This window comes from Strix aluco, chromosome 13 (genome assembly GCF_031877795.1).
Source record: "Strix aluco isolate bStrAlu1 chromosome 13, bStrAlu1.hap1, whole genome shotgun sequence".
Lineage (NCBI taxonomy): Eukaryota > Metazoa > Chordata > Aves > Strigiformes > Strigidae > Strix > Strix aluco.
The window spans coordinates 19,434,856-19,461,099 of record NC_133943.1 but is presented as its reverse complement, the minus strand read 5'-3'; the positions used below and the strand labels follow the sequence as shown (position 1 = coordinate 19,461,099).

Genomic DNA, 26,244 nt, shown 5'->3' with positions numbered 1-26,244 from the left:
CATCCACACCGTGTCAAGGCCAGAGCAGCTGCTCCACAGGCTTTCTTCCACATGCACACAAAAATCCTAAAACCCTAACGAAATTCAAATCAAATCTGTTCGTTTACCTTTCAGTACCAGCTGTCCCAGAGAAGAGTTTGCTCCAGATAAAAGGGCAATGAACTTTTAACACAAGCAGCCATGACAGCACATTTGCCTCCTCCACGCTGTTCGTGCACGCTCCGGCCAGCGACTGGCTCAGCTCTAACAGCACGGGCAGCTTTGCAGGGTCATCGTTCCTGCACATGCAAATTTCTGCAACTCTAAAACACACGGGACAACTGTTACAGACCTGCCCCGCGGTGAGATGCTAACGGAAGTAACGTCCCCCTTTTACAGGGGGCATATGACTCCAGGATGTAACTGGTGACCACAAGGAATCCCCCAAACTGCTCTGAGCCCCGACGGTAAATGCCAACCTCACGATTTCCTCTCCTGCACTCCAGTACCCAGGAAAAAGCAAATACAAAAGCCACCGTTTGGGAGGAAAAAATAGATTTTCTAGTTTCATAACTGCATGCTGTCAAGCTGGATTCCAATTAAATTTTTCCTGTGTGCTAAACGCAAGCTTTGCTTTTTCCAGAAATTTCTCATCACTTGAAACGTTTGCTCCTGTCCTTTGCTCCCGGGCTGTGTGCTGTACTTTCTGACACACCACCTTCATCTAAATGACTGTTCTCTCCCTTTACCACTTTCACAGGGACCACAGTAGCGCACAGTTGTTACACGTAGCTTTAAGCTGCCAAATCCCTCTCACCTCTTCGAAAAGCCGGTGCTAACCAGCATCCTCTATTCAAACTGTGCATACTTTGCATCTAAAAGTTCCTTTCATGCAGCAACATTTAACAGAAAACCGGCAGCAGCTAGCACTAAGGCACTTCCAACCGCAGCTCTGCGCTGCTTTTAAAGCCAGCTGAATACAGCCAGCACAGATGTAGGAGGGGGGAGCGGGGTGGTGCAAGTCTTTCCTATTCCTTGTATCGTGGGGACGAAGGACTCCTACCGTTGATCCCCCCCAGCCCCCCCCATCAGTGGTCTTTAACATGATCACAGTATGCACCACAATGCTTTAAAACAGCAAAGCTTCTGGAAAACCCAAACAAAAGGAACGTCACCAGGTGACGTCAGCCTATATACAGCCCTGTGTGGTCGCAGCGCATAAGCAAATCCATTCTTGTACCGCTTCCCTGAAAAGCTTTTCAGTAAATGCACTCATGCTACTACAGGAGCTTCTCTCAGCAATAAGCCACCCATCTGCCATCAACAAGTTAGGACTAAAGGAAGCCACAGCTGCGGAAAAAGAAAACGTGAGCTTCAATTAAACAGCTGAGCAGCCACAGAGGACGAAAACTTGTATGAAGCATTGATTTAAAAATTGCAGACCTGTCAGAGGAGATCAAGCCAGTGATTTCAAAAGGAATATTCCAAGAGAGCATCGTGGATTCAGTTTTGCACTAATATCAAAGGACACTAAACCCAGTAAATTATTTAAAGGCTATCTTACATTAGAGCCTTTTACAGACTCACCGCGTTGAGTCTAAAACTACGACTGAATGCAACCTCCAATGTACTCAAAAGAATGGGTAAGTTCCTGCATTTCTATATACCTTGTATAATGAATGACTGGCTATGCTTTAAAGGAGCAGTTAGGTGCTAAAGCACATTTTTCTGCACTGAACCTTATGAAAAAAATGTTTTCCGATTGTGACACTGTAATCCTCCGTAATAGAGATAAAGACTCATCCTAAGTGTAATATCCAAGTATTCTGTGTTTCATAGTAAGTTGTTTCTTGCATTTAGAATTAGCTTGTCGGAAATGCATGGCAATGTTATCTGCAGTGAAATCTTCCATCGTGATGTTCAAAGTGTACTGATAAGGCTATCCTATCTTGTTGTTTTCCTAAATTATATTCTGCAGGCTTACATTTCAAGTGGCCATTAGGGGCTCGTATGCTGGCAGCACTATATGCAATGAGTATGGTTTTAAAAATGCTGCCTGCCTTGGGCATGGCTTGTCCACCAAAATGTCGCTGTGAGAAGCTGCTCTTTTACTGTGACTCTCAGGGGTTTCACTCAGTGCCAAACACCACTGAAAAGGGCTCGCTAGGTTTGTCACTGAGGCACAATTATATTTCTGAACTTGAAAGGGATCAATTTGCAAGCTTCAGTCAACTTACTTGGCTTCACTTAGATCATAATCAAATTGCAACAGTCAGAGAAGATTCTTTTCAAGGACTGTATAAACTTAAGGAATTAGTCTTAAGTTCCAACAAAATCTTTCATTTGCCAAACACAACTTTTAGCCAGCTGCTTAACCTGCAGAATTTGGACCTCTCTTTTAATCAGTTATCCTCTCTGCACCCCGAGCTCTTCTACGGCCTTCGCAAGCTACAGACCTTGCACTTGCGATCCAACTCCCTGCGGACCATCCCGGTCCGCCTGTTCTGGGACTGTCGTAGCCTGGAGTTCCTGGATTTGAGCACAAACCGCTTGCGAAGTTTGGCTCGCAACGGATTTGCGGGATTAATCAAGCTGAGGGAGCTTCACCTAGAGCACAACCAGCTGACAAAGATTAATTTTGCTCACTTCCTCCGGCTGAGCAGCCTGCACACGCTCTTCTTGCAGTGGAACAAAATTAGCAACTTGACATGTGGGATGGAGTGGACCTGGGGCACCTTAGAAAAGCTCGATTTGACTGGAAACGACATCAAAGCCATCGACCTAACCGTCTTTGAAACTATGCCTAACCTTAAAACCCTCCTAATGGATAACAACAAGCTCACCACTCTGGATTCCAAGATCCTAAGTTCGCTGACATCCCTCACCACCGTGGGCCTCTCCGGCAATCTGTGGGAATGCAGCCCAAAGATCTGCGCCTTGGCCACATGGTTGAGTGGCTTCCAAGGTCGGTGGGAGCACTCCATCCTCTGCCACAGCCCCGACCACACCCAGGGAGAGGATATTCTGGATGCAGTGTATGGTTTTCAGCTTTGCTGGAATTTATCAACTGTTGTTACACCCGTGGCTACGACGTACGCAGCTCCGACTACCGAGTACACGAAAAGAATAAGCTCTTCTCATTTCCATATGGGAGACAAAGAGATTCCAACTACGGCAGGCATGGTCGTTACCACCGAAGAACATTTCCCCGAGCCAAACAATGCCATCTTCACTCAGAGGGTAATTACAGGAACAATGGCTTTATTGTTTTCTTTCTTTTTTATCATTTTTATAGTGTTCATCTCCAGGAAGTGCTGCCCTCCCACATTAAGAAGAATTAGGCAGTGCTCAATGATTCAAAACCACAGGCAGCTCCGATCCCAAACACGACTGCATATGGCAAATATGTCAGACCAAGGACCCTATAACGAATATGAACCCACCCACGAAGGACCCTTCATCATCATTAATGGCTACGGACAGTGCAAGTGTCAGCAGCTGCCGTATAAAGAATGTGAAGTATAATACCTACATGCCATCAAAAATTAAATCAGATAAGTAACCTATTTTAAAATTGTAGGGGACCTACATCAGATTCTAATTTTTACAAATGTTGACATAAAGCCTAATTTTCCAAGCTACTTAATGGAAACATTGTTTATGGAGTGGTGCAGTATTTTTAAGTTTTTTAAAAAATAAATCCATAATATTTTCAGTGTTAAAGAAGCAATGATTACATTAAACTTGCACTCCTAATGTTTAAAAGTCTAAAAAGATGCTCACCTCAAACTATGTAAAATGTTTCATGTTATGTAATTATATGACTGTGTGTAAACATTTATACCCAAGTCTCCATATTCTACTTTTTCTAATGAAAACAGTCTGAGGGGAAGGATACTGGATATCTGTACAGAGATCTGCGGGGGGGACATACGCTCCATTTGTTCCACTGCAGCTGTAGGATCCCAAACACTCCAGCTGGCTCTGTTCACTTTAAAGGCAGCCGTGGAGGAAAATTTTCCTCCTCTGATAATTTCACTCCAGTAAAAAAAAAAAAAGGGGAGGGGAAACAAAAAAAAAAAAAAGAGCAGCAAAGGTCCGGGTGGGGATTTAAGTGCACTGGGGACCAGTGAATTTGTTTTAAATACAGTTCTATCTGCATATTCATAGTTTGGCTTGCTTAAACGGACCTTGCTAAAGCTCACAACAGATACAGAATGGAGCAGTTCACACGGTCACAAATTAGCAGGATGATCACAAATTAGCTGGATGACTCTCCAGGCACTTACAAAGTAGGCAGCGTAGCTTATTTAGGAAGGCTCACTATGACGGGATCGATTCTAAATATTAAGTGGGTTCAATTATTATCAGCTCTCTGGTTTGACTTGATGCTTTTCATGAATTCAGGCTAATTACTTGCAACTATGAACAAACAGCATTTCAACACCTTTTCATGTGTAAATACCCTTAATGCAAGTTTTTCTTAATTAAAAGTAAATATCAACTGCGAGGTTAAAGAGAAGGAGGAAGGAAGGAAGAAGCCTCTCTTTGTCCCCCCGCTGCCCCCCCCAGATGAGGCTTCCTCTCGCCTGGAAGCTATTTTCATGCACTAACTCCACTGGTTTCTCTGGAGACAGAATTAGCCCCTGTAATATAAGCTCTCACTTGTCCTCCTCTTCCAAAATTCAAGGTAATTACCAGGTTTTTAAAAAAGAAAAAAACAAAAAACAAACATACCTTCTGATAAGTTAGGATAATATAATTAGTTTATAGAATAGTTCACTGAAAAATGTTTTGTTTCTTACTTGATATGGGACAGAACCTAAACTAGTAAGCTGTTTAAAAAAAATCATATATAAATATATATACACACACGCACCTCATTCTTAAGGAGTAATTTGATTTCTTTAGCCAGAAGTACCATATTGCTATTTATACTATATTATGAAATTATATGTAAATATTTGCAGATCTATGCAGCGATGGTGGTACTCAGATGCCACAGGGGCAGGGGGGTGGGGGGGGGTCTGCAAAGGATTACATTATTTTTAAGTCAACTGCTCAAATATTGTAAACATTCTAACCAAAGCTAAAAGGACCAGAGGGATGGAAATTTTTTTATATATATATATACATGTATGTATAACTAAAAAAAGTGTGTTGTGTCCAATGCTGCAGTGTTAAACAATTACCAGCACATACCGACGAAGAAAAGAAATTCCTCACAGTGTTGACATACCTTGAACAAATCAGTAATTACAGTATGCTAATTGTGTTGTACTAAACTATTCTGCAAACTTTTTAAACAGAAAAAAAATCACTGCATAAAAATCTGTTTGCTATTTCACTCTGCTTTTATATATCTGTATTACCACTTAGTGAGGTATTTAGGGTGCAATTATACAACAGTTTGATGTTTTATTGTGAAATGAATTCGTCCAAGGCAATTATAGCAAGATAAGTGTGACTTCTGTTAAGATTTTACATAAAGGTTTTTCAATTACTGGTTTTGAAGATATTAATTTGCATCATTTTACTTTTACATACAGTGCCCTTATAAAACAAATATTTTGTTTACTTCCTGTGACTCTGTACTTTAATGGAAGAGATTCAGTGAAGCCTAATGGTTTTCAGTAGATACATTTGAACCCTCGTAACTGTTTATACTACAATGAGCTGATTTACACCTATTCTAGGAAATCAATTACTGCTTTTAAATGAATACAATAAATCCTGCGGGGCAGGTGGACAAAGAGCAAATATTCTGTATGATTAAATCCCACGTGAGCCAGAAGGCCAGACCTAACCTGATAAATACAAAAATGTACTGGTGTCCAAGGGTATTTAGCTGCTTGTAGAAAGACTTGCTTCATTCCTTACTACAAGTAAGTGCTCACAGCTCTTCCCTTACGTCCAGGCTTTTGCTCTGCTCTGGGCAGGCGTGTGTGCATCACTGTCTCAGCAGCAACCTGCCCCTGCCTGTGCACCTCCCTTACCTCGGGTTAACTGACACGATGGTCTGCACCGGGGGGAACTGGAAAGCAGACATTTTTGGGATGAGTTTCATGTACAGCTGTAGGGTAGCAGCAGAGACAAAGTTATAACTGAATTCATTAATTATACTGGCAGACAAATAATCTGGCTACGCTACCATCAACCATCAGACGTCAATACTGAACTCGGGTGTCCTCAGCTGCATTTGCAAGAAGGAATTCCACCCTCCTCCATGCCCAGCAGAAGCCCTTGCTGTAAGACAGTTCAAAAGGTACCACGTCAGTCATCCACGTAGTAACAAGCGGCTGCTTGACTGAAGCACTGAGGTTCCTCCCGAGCAGGTGCTTTCCCAACACCCCAGCTCTGCACAGAAACCCACTCCATCTTTATTATCTTATAATTATGCCCAATAAGAGTAAAGACAGGTGTTCCAGCAATGCTGGATTTAATTCTCTTCTCCATCCCAGCCACTCATACCAGTTTTCCAAGCATTAAAGCACTGTTCCAGCATCTCTCAAAGCAAACGCACCCAGGGACCCAACTTCTCTCCCCCACCAGCATCCCATGTTTCCACTGGTTCTGCAGTGCTGCCTTGGCTTGCAGACAGCAAAGCAGGAGGCCAGCAGACACTGTTCAATTTTACTTTGACTCTCTGTACTACAAACTAATACGCAGCCAATCTCCCAAATGCCGTGGTTTATGTCTGCCATTTCCAAAACCATTTGTTGCCAGGTTCCAACCATAAGCAAAGCAATTCTGCAAACATTACATTTAGGCTAACAGGTACCATAAAACTCACAGAATGTCAAACACTAGCAGTGAAGTCAACTTGAATTCCCTTAGGAGAGACAGTAATGACAGGCAAAGCCTTTGCTCTACACAAGGACACGACAAGAGGCTGTTAATTTTTGAGGTTTTTTATTTTGCTGGTTTGTTGTTTTTTTTTTTTTTAAAAAAAACCTTACTATTTTCCATTCTCAATTGCTTGTGACTCTTCCAGACAAGGAGGATATTGTAATAATTGAGTTACTCGACAGTCTCTGATTTATTTTGTTTATGGAACAAGAACCATGATGATTTGGTTTAAATTAATCATATTTCAGTATGAGCACCGGATGATGAGAAGAGGTTGTTAACTTGCTCTCCCCAAATATCATCTCTGTTGCACAGCCTCAGTTTCTACAGATGCTAAATGGTATTTAGGTGCTTTACCACCTCGAGCACAGCCTCATGCAAGTGTTCAGGGCCTTTTAGAAATGAAAGTTTTTTCTACTGCTCTTGCGATCCTCGTCCCATCCAAAGATCTCCAGCCAGGTTTTCCTCCTCCTCTCCCTCGCATCAGTGAAACACAAACCTAGCAGTACAAGTCCAATTTTTGAGTCATCATACTGGAACAGGTCTGAATTAATGCTTTCGGTTCTCCTCTCGTTAGTCGCTCTGCATTAGATCATCGTTTCAACGCACACAACTGAAAATTACTAAAATGGGTTAGCGTTTAGTCTCCAGCTGAAGTGTTCCACTGCACAAAGCTCCCATTTCCTATCAGATGGAAACATAATTAATGCCGCTGTATCAATGTTTGTTTTTGTTTGTATTTCCCCCAAGCAGAAATTATCTGATTTTTCAGCGATAAGCCTATAGCTCGCATGCAAATCTAAGCATCTCAGCTTATGTCCCATTACCCCTCTTAGAAGACAGTGGCCTATTGCTAACACGTAAAATCAGAACTATCCAGTGGCTTTAAAACAGAAATCTGCACTACACACTTATTTTTTAACGTGTCTAAGTTAGTTTCTGTACTACTTTAATGAAAATAAAGTTGATTTAATTTTGTTATCTGCGTAGCTATCAAAATCCATCTGTTCAGACCTATGAAACCTACCCAGAAGCTGAATTTCATCTTTCTTATGAAGTTTTCCATAAAAATTAAAAGTTCAGAGAGAAATACAGTATTTCTCCTCCCCACAAAAAAAGGAACAAGCAAGGAAACCACAAAAATCAAAGGCAGTTACACAGCAGCAGCTCCTCCCTCCCCACACCTTTCTCCACTGAGAAAAGTCCCATCTGCTAAAACTGGTGTCAGGCTTTGGGTTTTAAGCCATCACACTAGCAGGATGCTTAAAGATCATTTTCAGAGTCAGCTGGAAATTCATTTCATATCTTGTATAAAAACCTTTTGAGAGGTGTCTAGGGAAAAGTAACAGAAGCTTTCACGGATATAATCAGCCTCAGACAGGGCAAAACACACACCTCTGGTATACAAGCACTGGAAAGCTACACCTGGTACCCTTCAACCCCTCCTTTGTAGAAAAAACAAACAAAACCCATCTCATTTTTCTTTTTACTAATGAAAACATTAGTAAGTGAACTATTCTACCAGCTTAGCAACCAGAGATTAAAAAGAGTCCTAGATGCATTGTATTTAAATTATGTTTAAAGAGCCAACTTCTGGTGGGAGGGGGTGTAAGTAATGGAGTAAAACGAAGTGCAGTGTACAGAAAAATTTTGTTATTAAAATTGTGTATACTGTAAAACTGAATTTGCCTCTTTCTTCCTCCCTTTTCAAACAGAGGTGTCAAAAGCTCATTCCTTCACAATACATAAAGACCAGTCTACATCCACTATCCAAAGCAGACAGCTCAGGTTTGGGCCAGTCCATTTGGTCCTGCATGGGTTCTTCTCAAACAAGGTGTCTCTTGACTAGCAAAAATTGTTTGGATAAGCAAGATGAGAAATTGAAAACCAAAGCAAAGCCAAACTCTTAGCCCTTGAGACTGAAGCCCTGTGAGTACCTGCATCAGAAATAGCACAGGCAGTAGCACTCTCTCCAGTGCACTGGCGTGAGCCTCAGCACAACCCAGCAGAGGCTGCTTAGACCTGGCTCTAACCCTGGGTGTTCACACTGGGTCGCCTGGTAGACCACCATGGCCACCATTTGGTCAGGGTGCCAGCCAGGAGCGTGATGTTTCCAACAGGACCACCTTGCCAAGAATTTAGCAAGGACAAACAATCCATATCATTTAGAGATGTCAAACTAGCAAGACATCACTTCAGCTCTGAATTAACAGCCATCTAGAAAGTGTCAGAAACACATTCCCTGTACAAGAAGTGTTCTTTATATGGGCTACCGCAGTGAATGTAACTTTCAAAATCATGGTACTTCAACAACATGGGAAAGATTTCTGATTTAGAGAAGTGACAAGTTCACGGCCACAACCCAAAAGCCTTGATACAACAGCTGAACAAAAGAACAAGTTTCCGCATGTTCCAAGATGATTACATGCACTGAACTGCCAGCTAAAATAATTTTAGTAACTAAGCCTTAGCTGCATTTACGTTTTTGCAAAAGGTTTGGCTGGAACAAGTTCTCAAGGGTTTTAAATGTCAGTTGGCTAACTGCCTCTCAAATCCTTCTAATATTTCAGCACGTGATAAATCTATTTTCTTAAACTCTCAAAGAGACTTATTTTAAGATAAAAAAGCATCTCAAATGCAAAACCAGTTGTTTTCACAACCAAAGGTAAGATACATAGGAGAAAAAACAGTATTCTGAATATACTATGCAAAACCTTTAAATCCAATTAGTAACAAGGAAATGCCAACATCACTAGCAACTTGCTTTTAAATGTAGGCTGTGTTAAGGCAACTGCAAAAAAAATTGAGATTTGAGAACCTGACCGGAGAGGACTGCACAAATGAACTGAAAATTGCAGCACATCTGGGGAGCACCAACTCCCTCCTCCGGTGAGTGTACAGGCTAAGGGACAGAATTCAGTGCCAGTGTTCATTCATCATAAAATCCTAATGTTAGTGTTTACTCTAATCTGTTCTTAAGGAAAACTTTATGAAATCATTGTTACCTAATCAACAATTTCATTACCATGAAGATACTAGGAAAACAACTGTACTAACAATGAATTAAAGCTCTATCTGTCATATCTGACATCAGGAACCATGTGCTCTGGGAGTTATTTTGGAAAAAGTTTATGGTGTGGGTGGTGAAACACTGGCACAGGTTGCCCAGAGAGGTGGTAGATACCCCATCCCTGGAAACATTCAAGGTCAGGTTGAACGGGGCTCTGAGCAACCTGATCTAGTTGAAGATGTCCCTGCTCAATGCAGGGGGTTAAACTAGGTGACCTTTAATGGTCTCTTCCAACCCAAAGTATTCTATGAAACAAAAAAAATTACTACAATTGCCTCATTAACAAAATTTTATATTTCTGTGATGCATGAACTAAAAAGGCTTGGCTACTAAGGGCATTCAGCAAACACTTCTGGGCTGAGAAGTAACCAAAGCGTTATTTTAGTTTTTCTGCTCATTTTAATCAACAAGATCTAAGAAATTTGACTTTTCTTTCTTAGTCTGTTAAGAGGACGAGACCAAAGACTTAAATATATACAAAAATAATTTGAGACCTTCTGAACTGGCAGCTAAGAAACAGCAGCTAGAAGCCGAAGAGTGACCAGAGGGGAATACATCTTGAGTGAAATACTGGGTCTTCTCCCCAGTATGGAACACAAATACTTCCAATATACACACAAAACAAAAAGCAGTTTTCTCTACTACCAGGATATTTTAAGAAACTAATAAATCTTCCTTTAAAAAAAAAATATTTATTTTAAATGCTGTTGAAGTACTTACCCCTGTTTTCTCCCAGCAGGCTCTACTACGTGTTATGTTGAATACTCCAGCAAACTAGACAAAGTGCTGTTTTTCCTTTCCACCAATCCTTACCCCTTAAGAGTGTGCATCCACTGTTTGATACAGGTGCATTATGTTCTATACCAGTTTAAAAAAAGCAGCCTTTTTTCATGAAAAGTCTTGAAGTGGAAAGAGTTCATCCATCAAGAAGGTTCTTAAATAATGAATGGGTCATAATTCTTTACAGTCAAAAGCAATTAATTTTCTGTATTATAATCAGGAGAATAAATCTGAAAAATCCATTCCAATGGCTCTGAATCTGAAAGTAGTGTTACAGCTGAATTTTTAATCTTAAAATACAGGAGCAAGGAGGACTTCTGCTGTTTAAACATACAATCTTCTACCAAACAGAACAGCTTTACTGCATATTTAATAGGTAGAACGGGTTTTGCAAGACCGCATGAGATTAGAGACAGCACTAGATACAGGAAATGCATTCCAAGTAGAAAGGTCCTTCCAAGAGACCTCTCAAGTGTCTAGCTACAAAAATTCTTGAAATATCCTTTATGAAATGTACAAAATACTGCAGAAAAGCTTATTGCAAAAAGTAGTTTTACTTACATGGTTGCAAAGATCTAAAAATACCGAGAAGAGTGTTAACGCAGAATCCAGTTCAACCCTACAGCAAGTATTCTTATTAGGATGCATTTGCTCTCTTCTGTTTAACTAACTCCTAAATAATCCATCACGTATCCAGAACCTCTGCCTCAAAAGCCATGTGCTGTTAGCCAGGACTATCAATATCTGCCCTCAAATAAATTGCTTCAACCCTGATACCACCTTAAGTTTTTAATCTTTCAGAGAAAAAAAACCTGTAAAATTAATAGAGCTCTTAGTAAAGCTAATAATGACACAATCTGTTAGCAGTGACAACATGGGAAAGGGGACAGGGATGCAGACTACCAGGGAGTTTCCATCTCTAAAGGCACCACACAACAGTTAGCAAGGGCACACAGGCATTCCCCTGCATCACAGACACTTTCAGAAGCTTTGTTAACACTCTTTGCTTTGTGTAAGCCAAATTTAAGCTAGTACAAGCCGACTCACCTGACCCAGAAGGTCCATATGAAGTGATAAATTTCATCCCCAGCCCAGACAGGAACCTCAGCGCACACCTATCAATGGATGCGAGCCAGGAACAAACTACTAAGTTGGGAAAACCACACAGCGGGCCATTCCACAAGCCCCCAGGTCTAACCATATACCTCTCATTTAAAGAGCAAGAGATATTAAAGCATCATCTGTGTTGTCCTCAGGATAAGACAACATGCTTCAGTAAAGACGTGGAACTACTTATTGATCAAGTCTAGCCCTAAAGCATGCCACCCCCAAACAAACAGCAACATCTGTTGTACCAAGGTCTACAGAGACTTAGGATTAATTCCATGATTGAAATTCTGGTAGAATAATTTAAAGGTTAAGGAATTATTCCTCAGTCTTTCCAGATAATCTTGAAGATGGAAGTAGCTGTGTTGCTGCTTCCAGGTAGGACAGACACCTAGCTCAGCACCTGGGGGAGCAGCAGACCACTGCCAGGCAGACCCAGAGCACAGGCAGCCAACTCTGGTAACTCCTAATGACAGCTGGAAGCTCTATAGGTGTCAAGTGCATATTTCTAGGGTTCAGGCCTTCAAGAATTTAACAGCCACAGGGCAGGCAGGAAGAGAAAGTCATCTCTAGTTTATATTCTTCTCTATGGATGACCAGTTTAGCTCTGGGACATCTATTAGCACCATGGCAGCTGTGGAACTTGGAAATAAGAGAGCTTTGACTACATGACAGATGCCTTTTGCCTGCAATTAGCATCCAGTCCTAAGGTACCAGAAACTTCAAAAAAGGCTAAGGTTAGACATTTGATTAGGTTGAACTACAGAAAAAAAAAAAAGACAGTAAACTTTAGCAGGTACTACATCTCTAACATGACACTGCTCCCGAGCAAAACAAAAATAACAAATAACTTTGACAAGTTGATATAGACCATAGTGACAGCTAACTTTTAGGAGATGTCTGTACATCCTTTACTGAAATGACAGAGTAGCATGCTCAACGTCCCATGTGTAATGAGCTTTTGCCACGTATTACTCTCTGCCTGTAAGTGTAGAGTAAGTATCCAGATCAGCTAAAATATGTTAGTCCTTTGGATGAGGGACACCTGCTACCCATAGTTAAAATAATTAAACACCCACGTAGTCCATCACATAACATAATGTAACAATGAAATCAGAACTAAGGCATTTCAGATATTTACAGACCCTGCGTGCAACCTCAATCTACCTTCAGTGCTGGGAACTACTTGCAACGTTGCAATGCCTCTTCCACTTCAAGTCTGGGATTTGTCAGCGATATAGGCATTTGTTGACAAATCTGAAACTTGGAAAAACCACCACTTTGTTCCAAATCTGAGAAGTGTTTATGGAATTAATTCAAAGCTCTTGCTCCCGTGCTGCAGAGATGTACTTTACCAGAGGGACCAGGACAGCAAAAGACCACCTGACACACAGCGAGTTTCTTGTGCAAAAAGTGCTTGCACAAAAGCAGTAACATTACACGGAGACCTGGAATGTGAAAGTGCTTAGCACCCTCCTCTAACACAGCTCAAGACTACTCCAGGACCCTCCTGTGACTAACAGCTGTCTGACAGCACACCATAAAACACGGCGAACAAATGGAAGTACTGACAAAGTGGAGAACGACTCCAGTGTACCACGCAGATAAATTTCAGGGATATTACCCCTTCATATCTACAACTGTCTATGGACAACAATTAACTTGACAAAGCATGCCAATGAGAGTGTCCAGAGACACATGAAAAAGTTTTATACTACATTCAAATGAGCTGATGCTACTAGACTGCAGGCTGCTTTCTTCTTCTTAGTGGGCACTCAATCATTTGAATATACCACAGTAAAGCTGCATCATCAAGATAGGAACTTTCCGACACTTACTTTTACTGACCATTTATTCAAAAATAGTAATCTTCATCAGGCAAATTAGTAAGTCATCACTAACTGTGAAAAACAGTTTCAATTGTTTATGCAAACCTAGCTACATTGCAACACCTTCTGTTCACTGCAACCCCTGACTTCAACCTGTAACAGTGAGAGTAACATTTAGTCTGTACTCACTGACCATCAGACACCCACTGGGAACCATAAAAATACAAGGAAAACACTCAGAAAAGATGAGGTTACATAAACAACAAAACAACCCAACCACCCCATTCCTCTACAACATTAATTATGCACACGTGTGCAATGAATAAAAAAATAATATAATAGAGATGTGACAGTAAATCTACCTGAAACAACATGAGATAGATGCAACCAGTGATCCTGGGGTACTAACTGAAAGCAATACTTAAAAACCAAAAGTAAATCTCAGAAAAAACACTAACGGAGAAGTTTACCTATGGAACACAGAAAAACTTCTAAAAATTCCATTTCAAGAAGAGTTTGGGACTCCACAGATGGGATTCTCTGCACAGAGGCAGTTTCAAGGATACAAATATTATCTTAGTACCAGACTTCTCTGTTATTATGTTAACCAACTACTTAATATTATCTGACCATATCATCTCTACCCTAACCTGTATCTGTTAAAATTGTTTGCCTACTACTTTATAACTGCCTTCTGAGCTTTTTACCCATTACCAGCTGCAGCTCATCTGTCTTGTACTTCAGGTTTTACCTAGTACCTAAACCTCCAGCTAGTCCAAGTATTGCTCAGTTGCCATAAACCAATTTAAATGGATAGACTATGCTAAAAATATTACTTTTATCCTAGGGTTATGGGTTTTTTTAAAATAATTAGTGTATACTCTTCCCTACATTTGCTTATGCAAGAGAAATGTTTTAAACTACTGACAGGATTAGGACTAAATGACAAGTCCACAGACTTGATGCAGATTGCACACAGAGACAAGGTGAAAAATACGATAAAGAACATGAACAAGGTTTCAGTGATCTAAGCGAGTGAAAAAAAGCCAACCCACACCCATTCTGAGCAGAAAAGAGGGCCTTTGTGATGATTAAAACAGCTTCTACCAAGGCCATTAAACAGCCTTATTTCTATTTTGACAAGTGGTTTCGTTTTTTTTTTATGTAATGCAGTTATAGTCAGGAAAGGCCTGTTTTACCAGTATGTTATCAAAAGCATTCCACTGCCTTTGAAACAGATATTTCAAATTAGTAACATATTTCCAGTCCCTTCATTAATATAAAAAAACACCTCCAAAAGTCTTACTTCCTCATATGAGAGCTATAATTTGCAACTTCACTCTTGCAGAGTCTGTTCCTTAACAAAAAAGGAAAATCAGGAGAACACACAAGTTAGTCTTCTTCCAAATTTCATAACATCTTTTAACTTTAATGGCAGCTGATCAAAATCTTCAGGACTTCTCCAGGCTAAAACCTGTTCCTAATCCCTGTAACTTGCTCCAGAATTCCCTCTCGAGGGCAATACTGGGAGTAGCAGAAACTGGTGGGTCTGGTTAGCGGGCACAGGGGCTGGTTCGTAAGCATTTCACATCTTAAGGACACTGGATCTTGACCATATTGAAGTGATAAATTCCAGCCCCAGCTCAGGCAGGAACCCAGTACTAACTTGTGTATACATCCATCCATCCATCCACACAGCCCTGTGCTCCAGCTGCAGGGATAACCAGCAACTCCATTCAAATATCTTCACAGACAACAGCAACCAAGCAAATCCTCTTTCAAGCAATGGTGAAATCAAACCTTTAAGATTACTGTCTAGTGCTATGAATGTATTATTTCTTGAGGGGAAAAAGTGGTATTGCAACAGTACAAAGTGATTATTTTACTATTATTTTCACCAGTGATGTGAGGGAGAATGGGAGGGGATGAAGAGAGATGTCTGTCTAGTCTGGAAAACAACAGATTCTCATTTTGTACTACTTCTGTACTACTACCAGGTAATGGAGCTACTGGTGTTCTCTTAAACCTTATTCTTATATCCAAAGAAGTTAACAGCATAGGTTTCAGGATATAGAGCACACACCTCTGCAACACATTTCTACCACTGAGGCGAAAATATCTATTCATACAGATAAGTAATGGTAGGAAAGTGCCACAGTGCCAAGAAAATCATGCTGCAGCAACATGCATCTTTTCCTTAAGAGCTCAAAAGAAAACTGAAATTGGCAATAATCCATCATACGCTAAAACTGAGTTTTCATTGAACTGAGTTTGCTTGTTTCCATTAAACCATGATGCTGGGGCTAAAGTTAGGACTCTACAAGCCAGACTTGGACCCAGCATACACAAAGCAAACATACCTGAAGTCTTTTGAAAAATGTAAGTTTATGTTTCTTGTTACCTTGAACATGTTTTCTAGCTGAACGCCAAGAGCCAGGTTGAAGGGCTCTAACTTGCACCTGGTTACATTTGCCAGGTCCCCACCCACCCTTCAAGCAGCACACTCCCCCCCCAGAGACTTCGGAGATGGCAGTTCATGCCTAGCCAGCAGATGGGAGGCAGAAGAGCATCTAGGCTCTATTTTACACAACTCCAGATGTAAAGAGGTTGTTCTGCAGTGGGTCTAGCATCCTAGTCCTTCAGGAGTTTGCAAGCTTGTACTTCTCTTCCCTCCCCACCGCCAGCCGGCAGGGTAGGTATGTGCCAGAGCTGAGGCCCCGGACTCCAGCAACCCAGGTCGTCTGCTCTGCTGTGGCCAGCTGTGCCTCTGCAGTGCAAGGGCTGACCAGGCAAGTGTCTCCTCCTGGGCCATCCTGGACCACAGCCCCAAGCCCCAGCTCCCACCCAACCCAGCAGAAGAAAACATGCAATGGAAAAGCAGCAAGACAGCACCAGGCTGCAACAAACAGCCTCTGCAGCCTTACGACGTGGGTCTACACAGACCCTACAGATGTAGCAGAATTACTGATAATAGCTCTATTTTAAGCCTCCTGTGTTTCTTCATGCAGCATGCCAGCAAAAACAACGCTGGAACACCCCCCGACTGCTGTGCAACCAGGTGAGGCCTAATCCAGGCTGCTCGTGAATGACAACTGAGGAGCTCAAGGAGGGCAGCACAATATTTTGTCAATACATCCAGCTGTTTCCTCACAAGCTATTTTGTTGAATGACGACTAGTTAAGCTTGGCTACAGGTCAATTCATCTCACTTTCAGTATGGCTGGGTAGATGGGAGTAGCAGGATGGATGGGGGAACCTCTCAGAATACCAAATTGGAGGGACAAAACGCTTCTGCAGGAGCCACAAGACAGCTGCTGGGGCTGGTGAGTAATCCGCTACTGTGGAGCTGCCTTAACAGGCTTGATTCTTCATTTTGATGTTAATTAGTAACCTTATCTAAAGAGTATCTCAAGTTTTTCCTTTGCAAGTTACATGAACTAATAGATATATCCAGAAATACAAAAAGCAGGCTAAAGTTTACACCCGCAGTAATTGTAAGAGCCTTGAAATATTTTCGTTTTTATCATATTTTACATGCATGTGAAAGGCTTTAGAAATAGAACAACTAAAATTGGAACAACACAGACCCCTGCAAAACTCAAATTAAAAAGAGTGAGCCAAGACAGCATATGCCCTTTCCAAGAGGAAGAGAATGCATTATAAATCTGGGAATAAAGCCACCTAACTCCTGGCAAGACAGCTCAGAGAAACAGATAATAAAACAATCCTACCAATACAGTCATAAGACATTCAAAGCTAGAATTAATGTATCCTTTATTCATTACTAGAAATATAAATAGCTTTAGTTTGTGACAGATTTTTAAGTATTTCCTGTAGGAAGGGATTCAGCAGCGTTAACCTGCAACATAACAAAAAAACCCCTAGATGTGAAGTTGCCTTCGACAGGAAGCAGAAGGCATTAAAAACTGGAAATAGCATCAAAAGCTAACTGTCAAGGGGCTGGCTACTGTGCACCTCTAGCCCTACCAGTACCAGAAAGCAGAATTATCTCCTCTTCGTCCCACATGTGCATCTTGGTAACTTCACTTGCCTACACAGAAGACAAAATTGCTTGAAACAACAACGCTCTCGCTGACCTCGAGGTTGACACCACTGGTTGCAGTTAAAGAAAGCCAGCAACCTTATTCACATCACCTCCATTTACCTAAAGCAAGTGACTCACAGAGGAACCGTGCAGGATTAAAAAGGTACTGAAACGTGGAACGCATAACGTCATCCTTTACAGAGACACTATCAAGCCATTATTTACTAAGCTAACTAATTAGCCAGCCACCCTTGCAGATAATGAGAATGCATTAAAGTATTTAAAATTCCAGCACAAGTCTGACACATACAAAGTGGCTGCCCTTCTTCAAAAGAAAACTAATGTCAAAGGAAATAAACCATTTAGGAACAGTCAGCACATCTGAGGTGGAGCAGGAAGGTAGCATCACCTACAGTAAGCGTTCAGAAAAAAGAAGTAAAGCAAATCACAGAGCCAAGGGACGCAGAGATATTTTGCATTTTTGTCGTATCTGCCTCTACTTGTAAAGAAATCATTAGATAGATGACTTAAATTAGCATTAGATAGATGATAAAGCAGCAGCTATTCAAAACAAACAGAATTAATGTACAGAACCCTACAATCTGGCACAGAAAAAACAGGGAAATTGAATGTACTTAAGCTGACAGTGATCTGAAAAACCCAGCTGGTTAAATTCAGTTTTACACCAAGAAATAAGCTTTAACTGAAAATATACTTCACTGCAGTCTAGTACCGTAAGCACCCTTCCCTTTACATAGGCACTGCTCCAGGAGGGGATAATATAACCAGTGTCATAGAGCAAGTTTACAAAATGCATAAAATAAATTATCTGTCTACTGGAAATGACACCAGGAACACTCTCAGGGAATAAGAGCTCCCTCTGTACTTGATATAGTCCTGCTCTTTCAAAAAGATTTCCTAAACTCCAGCTGAGTACCAATGATTGGGGCGGGGAGTAGATGTTTCCATAGCACTACAAAACTGACTGAGGATAAAAATTTAGAGGAAGTCTGGAGATTTCAGCGCCTGTCACCAAAAAGCCAGTTTTACATTCTCTATGAATAAGTCTTCATGAGAACGTATGGGGGAGTATCAGGACATGAAGATTTGCTTCTTAATTACTACTTTTTTCTCTACACACGTATTCCTCATAGGATCTCCTCCTTCATTTTAGTCACAGTTCCCACAGCAGAGTCCCACAGCATCTGCATATACAGGAGCAGCCTTTCGGGGTGAGAAGAGCTGTGTGTGACAACAGAAGTGGGAGATGAGCAGGAGACCACCACACCCAGGTGAGCCTGGGCAGTAATCTTATCCACAGCTACAAGAGAACCAAGACTGCTTCAAAACAGCTCTCAACACAAGAACATGAACTTTTAAGTTTGTGAAGACCCTGCCTTTGTCAATTAAAAGATCCTGCAGGAAGAAATGCAACCATCTTGTAGGCCATTAGCCTCAAAAGAGTCAAATGCTCAGGTGCATGACAGAAGGGCTTTCAACTTTTTTCTTTTTTAAACATTTCAGTTATTTCTGCATTAACTTCTCGTTTCTTTGGCTTTTTTCAGTCCAGTGACCTCTAGAATTGGGACTCTCTGACTCCTGGAGAGGTGCCCAAAAACTCATTCTGCCTCTAAGGAAATTCACAATTTGGCATTTAAGGGGAACAGTATCAAATGATATAGCTGCAGTCTTATTTTGTACTTGACATCAGAGCTCTCATGTCACCTTCTTCCCCCAAAATGACTCAATAAAGACAGTCCTCAAAGGAGAAGTTCAAAGGCAAGCAGGGAAGAGCAAACAAGACCCACATTAGAAATTTTTTCCTACACAGTCCAAGAAGCTGACTGGTGTGGTGGGAAAGATACACACATGAACCCTTTGAAAAAAGGGAAATTAAATTGAAGCCACAGAAGCCACTTGGACAATAAAACGTAGCCAGATGCTCAACCTCTACACAAGTACAATTAATTGCTGGGGTTTAGTTGTTTTGAATAAAATTAATTCATACTTAAAAGCAATGCACAGTATTAGGTTAAAAAAGTGGGGAAAGCATGTAAATGGAGGTATATGACTTGGGTCACCACTGACATTCATAGCTGTAATTCAACTGCTGGGAAGCTTGAAGAGGAAAAACATCCATCAAGACCTTCCAACATGAGATACGTGTGTGCTACAAAGTAGTCCCAGGGTTATCTTTCTACCCAGGAAACAGAATTTTTTAAAAGCATCATACACCAATGTTGCTAATTAACATCTGGAATAAACCTGAAACTCATCAATACAAATGGTCACAAGCTGGCATCGGGAAAGAAAAGAAACTTCAAAATACAGGTACGTCTCAAGCACAATGAGTGGTGTCTCGAAGAAGTCACAGGAAGACACTTGAGGATCTCCAGCATTCCTTAGTATTTCTGTGTGCATTTCTTTTGAGTGAAACTATGCAACTACATTCATACATGAAAACAACATTAAAAAAAATTAACAGTATCAGAATTACTTGAAGTCTTGAATAGTTTAATACAGTAAGTGTCCTGAGTCCCCCAGACTGCCCCTATATGCAACCTCACACTGCATGGACAAATCTTCATCTGTTATTATATTTAAAAAAAAAAGTGCCTGCCTTGCTTGTAGGTGGGAACCTTAGTCCAAAAATACAATCAACTTTTTAAAAAAAGTCCTTTTTATTGCCTTTGTGTTAAGGATTCCATCTTTTCAATATGAGACCAAAACAGATTCCCTGAAATGCAGCAGATGTAAGGCAAGTTAGAAGGAAAATCTGGAGCAGGCAAGAAGCAGAAAGGACCAGGTAGCCAGAACACCCCCCACCAAGGGCACCCGCCTGCTGCCTGAACACCCTAGCCTAGCAGAGCTAGTAAATCAGCCTGCAACCACCAAGACTAAGTTGTTTGCAAGAACCGTACCTCATCTCTCTCCAGTTACTCCACTGCACACTCCCATATCACCCATGTTTCCTTTGCTCCACAGAGAGTTAGCTCTCAAGACACCATACCTACAAAGTTAAACAGTTTCTAAACCAAGAACCTTTTATTTTCAAAGCTTCCCCCCTCCCCCCCAGGAGCCACCAGGCTTCATTTTCCAAGTTCTTTCCGCAGGTTTCATAAAGTAACTGATAATGTCAATTCAAGTTATTATATTCAGTAAATCACAGATGACAGCACCTCAGGCATACAGAAGACATTCTGAGCTGAGAAGCTTTTTTTTTTTCTGGCCACATATGGCAGCAGTAGAGCACCCAGTGAACGGCAAAAACATTTTTTCTTGACAGTCAGAGGTTAACATATATGCAGTATGAGTCAATAATCCACGAACGGCTGCACATCAGGCAGCATTTGCATTCAGACGTTAGAGAAAAACGCACTCGGTTTATGAAAGGCATAGCTATTTGTGAAAGCAAGCTCAGAACCATGCGACTTTGCCTTTTCACTGACTGCTGCTAATTTTGCAAATGTTCTGGCTTTCCCCTTACAGCTTGATGCCCAGGGAAAACTTATTTTAATTGGTGCTGAGGAAAATGTATCTTTTAGCGCCCCTTTGCAAGGAAGTTCTTGTCCTGAGAGCCTATAGGTTTGCTGCTGTAAAGAAACCACTTTTAAGAGTGCCAATTCAGCAAGAATAATTTTTGAGTATACGAGTCTCCAAAGTCACAAAGCAAGTCTTTTCAAATAGCTCTGAGGAGGTTTTTAACCCCGGCATATACAAGTTGCCTCTGCTCTGTTTCTCCTGTGCTCACTTGCCTCTAACTCCTGTCCCTCCTGATAAAGAAACATGTCCCTGTGCAGACCAGAAGAAAGCCAAAATTTTCTCTATATCAACAGCTTTCCAAGATACAGCTTAACCCTCATCCTTTCCTCAGACATGAGAAGGATTAAGTCACTCTTCCGCCTCTATTTACATTCAAGAGGGCTGCCAGTACTTGGATAAGCCACAAATGCTAATTATTCTGTATTGATTCAGTTGACTTTCTGGGACAAAGTAGGTCTAAAGCTCCAGGACACATTATGAGCACTACAGAACATCAGCTTTTTTACACAGGATAAAACACGTTAAGCAAAGAGCACAGTCTAGATATTAAGCACCACATCTAAAATAGAAATTCTGGGTTCCCATCAAGACCTCTACTGCTTGCTTCGGGATCTATAAAAATGGTGAAGATATATTGGAAAGAAAAAACAAATAAACAAACCAGCCCACAAACCCAGTACAACAGGTTTTGCATATCACTGGAGATCTGGACAGGATATAAGTGGCACCAGACAATAACAGGGATGCATGTACACAGACACTGTCCTCATTCTCTCACTTCATCCCATCTTGCAGAAAGATAGCAACTCTGAGTTTGTATCAGATCAAGGCTAAAGAAAAAAGGGGAAGTCCAGGACTTGAGATGCAAGTATTTTGTTGTAATGCAAGAATTGTAGCATTCCAACTTTGTAATAATCCCATCATCCCTTTCCTCCCACAAGAGAAATTCAGAAGCCCAGTTGTGTGTATAATACTTCTGCACACTGAGAGCATGATCCTGCTGGAGGCTAAAAGACTGTTTATCCACAGATCAGTAGACACTGTGCAAACTTACATGCTCTATTCCATCTATACTCCTCGATTCTGGCTTTGAGAGAGTACTCAAGTATCAGCAAATGGAGCTTCATTAGGGGTGACTATATATTTAATCTTACGTAGGCAGATAGAGTTCAAATATTTTCCTACAAAATGGTAGAATTCAAATTAAGTCACAAAACACAGAATTTTAAAGCAGAAGCCATGCATAGCATTATAGCATATTTATGTAAAATGGTTTATAGCTCAACAAAAGTAAAATGCTGCTACATGCCAACTGCCATATCACGAATGAGTGTGCACATCTTATTTCAGGTCTTCTTTCCACCAATCTTAAATGTTATTTGATCAACATTAGATTAAGAAGGGTCTGGATTTATAATGTAATATTAGAAGATATTAGATATGTGTTAACTTTGCAGATAGACATATGTTTAACAAGAAAGGAAAAATAGATGTTTTATCAATACAAACCTAAAGGGGTGGGGGAGGAGAGGAGGGACTGGGTAGGATGGAAGCCTTCACTGCCACACATGGAATTGTTAGGTTTCTTTAAGTAGGCATTAAACCAGCCATATGCTTCTTTAAGAACTGAATTCTGACTGCACAGCACAAACACTGCCTTGGGTCTGAAAAGCATCCAGGACTTTCAAATTGTGCCACTTGCATAAATGAATTGGTAGCCTCAGCAGAGGCTGGCTGCACTGACGCTTACCACTAGCCATGACAAACAACTGGAGCCCAGATGTGCTGCCCTCCCTCCCCTCAGAGGCTGAGCACCCTCATGGAAGCAGTTGTGTGGGATTGCTAAACCAGCAATTCCACATCTGCATCCGGATGAGCTCAGACTAACCACTAAGATGACTGGGAGCTCTGAAGAACTTTAAAACCCAAAGCTCACAAGGTTGTTAAAGCTCTGCTGGCTTCCATTTATTTTGCAGGCCCTTGTATTACTACCTAAGAACTAAGAGTTCCCAGAATGTCTTCTGAAAACATACCCCATGCTAAGTTCCAAACTAGGATAATGTTGGGTAAGCAACCTGGAAGCTCGTTTCTGTGGCCCAAAAATGCGTGACTGATGCAGCAGGAAATTCTCATCATCTTCATCAGACTTCACTCCAGGTATGCTGAATTATTTACTCTATGTCAGCCTGTAAGCATTAAACTTAAAAACCGTATCACTTCAGAAATGTTTTGTTTTCAAAAGCAGCATCTTTGTCAAACTGATAATGTCTATGGAAATTAGTGCCCAGCATAACAGCATAGCTCTCTCTACTCAACAGCAGAGTCCATGACAGGAAAATCCATCCAGGCTTTCAAACCACATCCATCACGTGAGCATTCAAGCATCCTAAACTGACAGAAACAATATTAAAAAAGAAAGTGTAGATTATCTCAAGGCAGAATTTTTATCAGCATCTTTATCATAAATATAGATCAGTCTGCCATTTTAATTCACATCTATTTCCACAGAAACAGTTGCTTTCATTAAAAGGGCTATGCAAGAGCCCTTTCAAATATAGTTTTACAGTCGTGAAATTTCTCACCCGTTCCTTTCCAAGCTTGGATCCTTGATGGGAATAAAGCTGTGGATCAACATTATTAACAGGCACATTCATAATGAAAACACATCTCCATTCTGTAAATCACAAGTGTGTCAGGAGTAAAAATACCCTTTGCTGGTAGTTCTGAAGACAAAGTTATTTCTCCCAAAAGATATTGAATAGATAAGCGAGGCACTTCCTTGCCCATTCATTTTCAAGCATCAGAGATGCCCAAAGCAGCTTAGGGAAGAAAAGCAAAATAGTGCAATTAGGACTGAGGAAGCCATACTTGTTTGGAGTAGTACGTTTCCATAAGCACACTAAACACAGAAACAGGGTGCAAAACAAGCATTCAGCAAGTTATGAGACCACCAAATGTAAAACCAGAAGTGTTGAGACCTACTTCAGATATCCTGAGAGCCAAACCACACTGGCCAGCATGCAAGAATTCCTTCCGACTAGGCAGTGAGTGTAGTACAGCAACCTGGGGTACAACCACCTCACTTACCTTCAAGTTGTGCTACATAACTCTAAATTAGATTAAAATCTAACATTAAAAGAAATACAATCCCCACCCCAAAACACACCCAGCTATGGCACTCAATCCCTCGAGGTTAAACAGAAGATGGAAACTGGGGGGGGGGGGGGGGGGGGAAGGGAAGAGTCATCTGAAATAATCTGGGGCTGGAATGCCTGCTCTGAAACCAGCCCCCAATGGTTTTTCTCCATTTGCTGCCAAGCACCTCTAATGCAATCCAGACAGTCAAGGACACAGTCAGAATGTTAATATGAAAGCATTAAAATTCCCATTGAAATAGGACCTGTCAAGCTACTTTATGTAACATGATTTATCATTTCCAAATGTAGTAACAAGGGATTTTATTGTACAAGAGCATGTTGCACACAATGGGGCTCTGAGTTCACATTCCACACTAGCCAAACTAGAATTTCTGACAAAGTTTATGCTAGTACATGTCCGAGCTACTGGGGTGTGCGTATGAAAGGGTAGCTATATGCATTAGAAATTGATGGGGTACAGGATAGACTTAAAATGAGAGCTCTCTGCACATTTCTATGCATACTAAATAGAACTGGACACCTCTGCTCACTGCTGCTGAATGGCTCTAAAACAGTGCTTATGGAAAGAAGCCGAACTGTCCCCATCCCTCAGGGCACTTGCATCAAGCAATAAAAATGGACTGTCAAAAGCTGAAGGAAGTTTTTATTTCCAGTCTTACATGTCAATTGAATAGGTGATGTCTTTCTGCAAGTGCAACGCAGTCAAACTGAGAGCAGCCTGGAAACTTCACCAGAATTTTCCTGTGGATGGCCTACACTTTCTAACCTGCTAAACCCCAACTTCAAAACCCCAACCTCAAAAGCCACAATCTCCTACGTTTACATATTTAACACAGCAGCTAAAATCAAGGCAAGCTGCCCAAGTTCTGCACTAATAACACCCATGGAAAGTTACAGCACTGAGCACATACCCTGTCACGACTTAAGGTTTGTGGGTTTTTGTGTCTGTAGACACATTTTCTTACCTCTCCATTCTACATACCAGCTTCTCAGAAATGCAGAAATATTTCAGCTCTATCAGCCCACTATTCTTTTTTTATGCATTCACTTTAAGTGGTTTAGATAATGTAACTGCAATGCAAACGACATATATAAATTTCAGGCAGAGTTGACTAGTACAGCACAGAAAAGCAAAGACGCTGACAAGAATTGTACCTGCTGTCTACACTGGGAGAGGCATCACATCAGCTGCTAGTGCAAAGGCAACACTGGGATAAATTGGTAGGAGTGTCAAAAAAATATTCTGCTTCATACTTTTTATTTGGAGCAAACTGCAACCGATCAATGTCTACCCACAAAAGATTATGGAGTTAGAAGCAAAAGGCCATTTCTGTTGTATTTTGTTATATTGCTGCACTCAGGATCCTAGTTTCCTTACTAACTTCTTCATTGGTGTACTATTAATCCTGAACATCATTCAGGTAGACACTTTGTTCTGTCCTCTTCCCCCACCTAAGTCTGGTATTGATGTCCAACTAAACTCAAATATGCTTTGAAATTTTTTTCATTTCATTAATAAAATACACACAAAGAACGCCAGACTACAACAGATCACACAAAGATCTGGATCTTGCCATCAATTAGTTATATTGCAAACTTAGCTATGACTGATGTGGTCAATTTATTGCATTCTAGACAGTTGATCCCAGATCCAAGACCTTGGACTACTCCACTTTTACAATGTCAGAATCAATAATGAATTTTTTTTTAGGTCTTCCCATTCTTGCTCTGCCATTCAGCACTAGTAAGAATTAAGCTTACACTGAGTAATAAAAAAATCAAACACATTATATTTGCTATTTCAATCCAGGAGGGATCTGCAATGCAAGTTTAAAAAGAGAAACTATTTTCTGTTGGAATTGAGAAGTAAGCAAGAGCCATAATG

General features: G+C 40.9%; 2 protein-coding genes across 3 annotated transcripts in view; one reads left to right on the top strand and one right to left on the bottom strand.

The window, feature by feature from the left end:
- CTNNA1 (catenin alpha 1) overlaps window positions 1-26,244 on the bottom strand; it is a 119,855-nt gene that overhangs the window by 56,533 nt on the left and 37,078 nt on the right. The gene's annotated exons all lie outside the window — the stretch shown is intronic.
- On the top strand, window positions 1,238-4,941 carry LRRTM2 (leucine rich repeat transmembrane neuronal 2). The gene is made up of 2 exons (XM_074838972.1): window positions 1,238-1,622; window positions 1,958-4,941. Exons 1-2 carry the CDS (start codon window positions 1,619-1,621, stop codon window positions 3,502-3,504), a joined length of 1,551 nt encoding a protein of 516 aa, XP_074695073.1. The 5' UTR covers window positions 1,238-1,618; the 3' UTR covers window positions 3,505-4,941.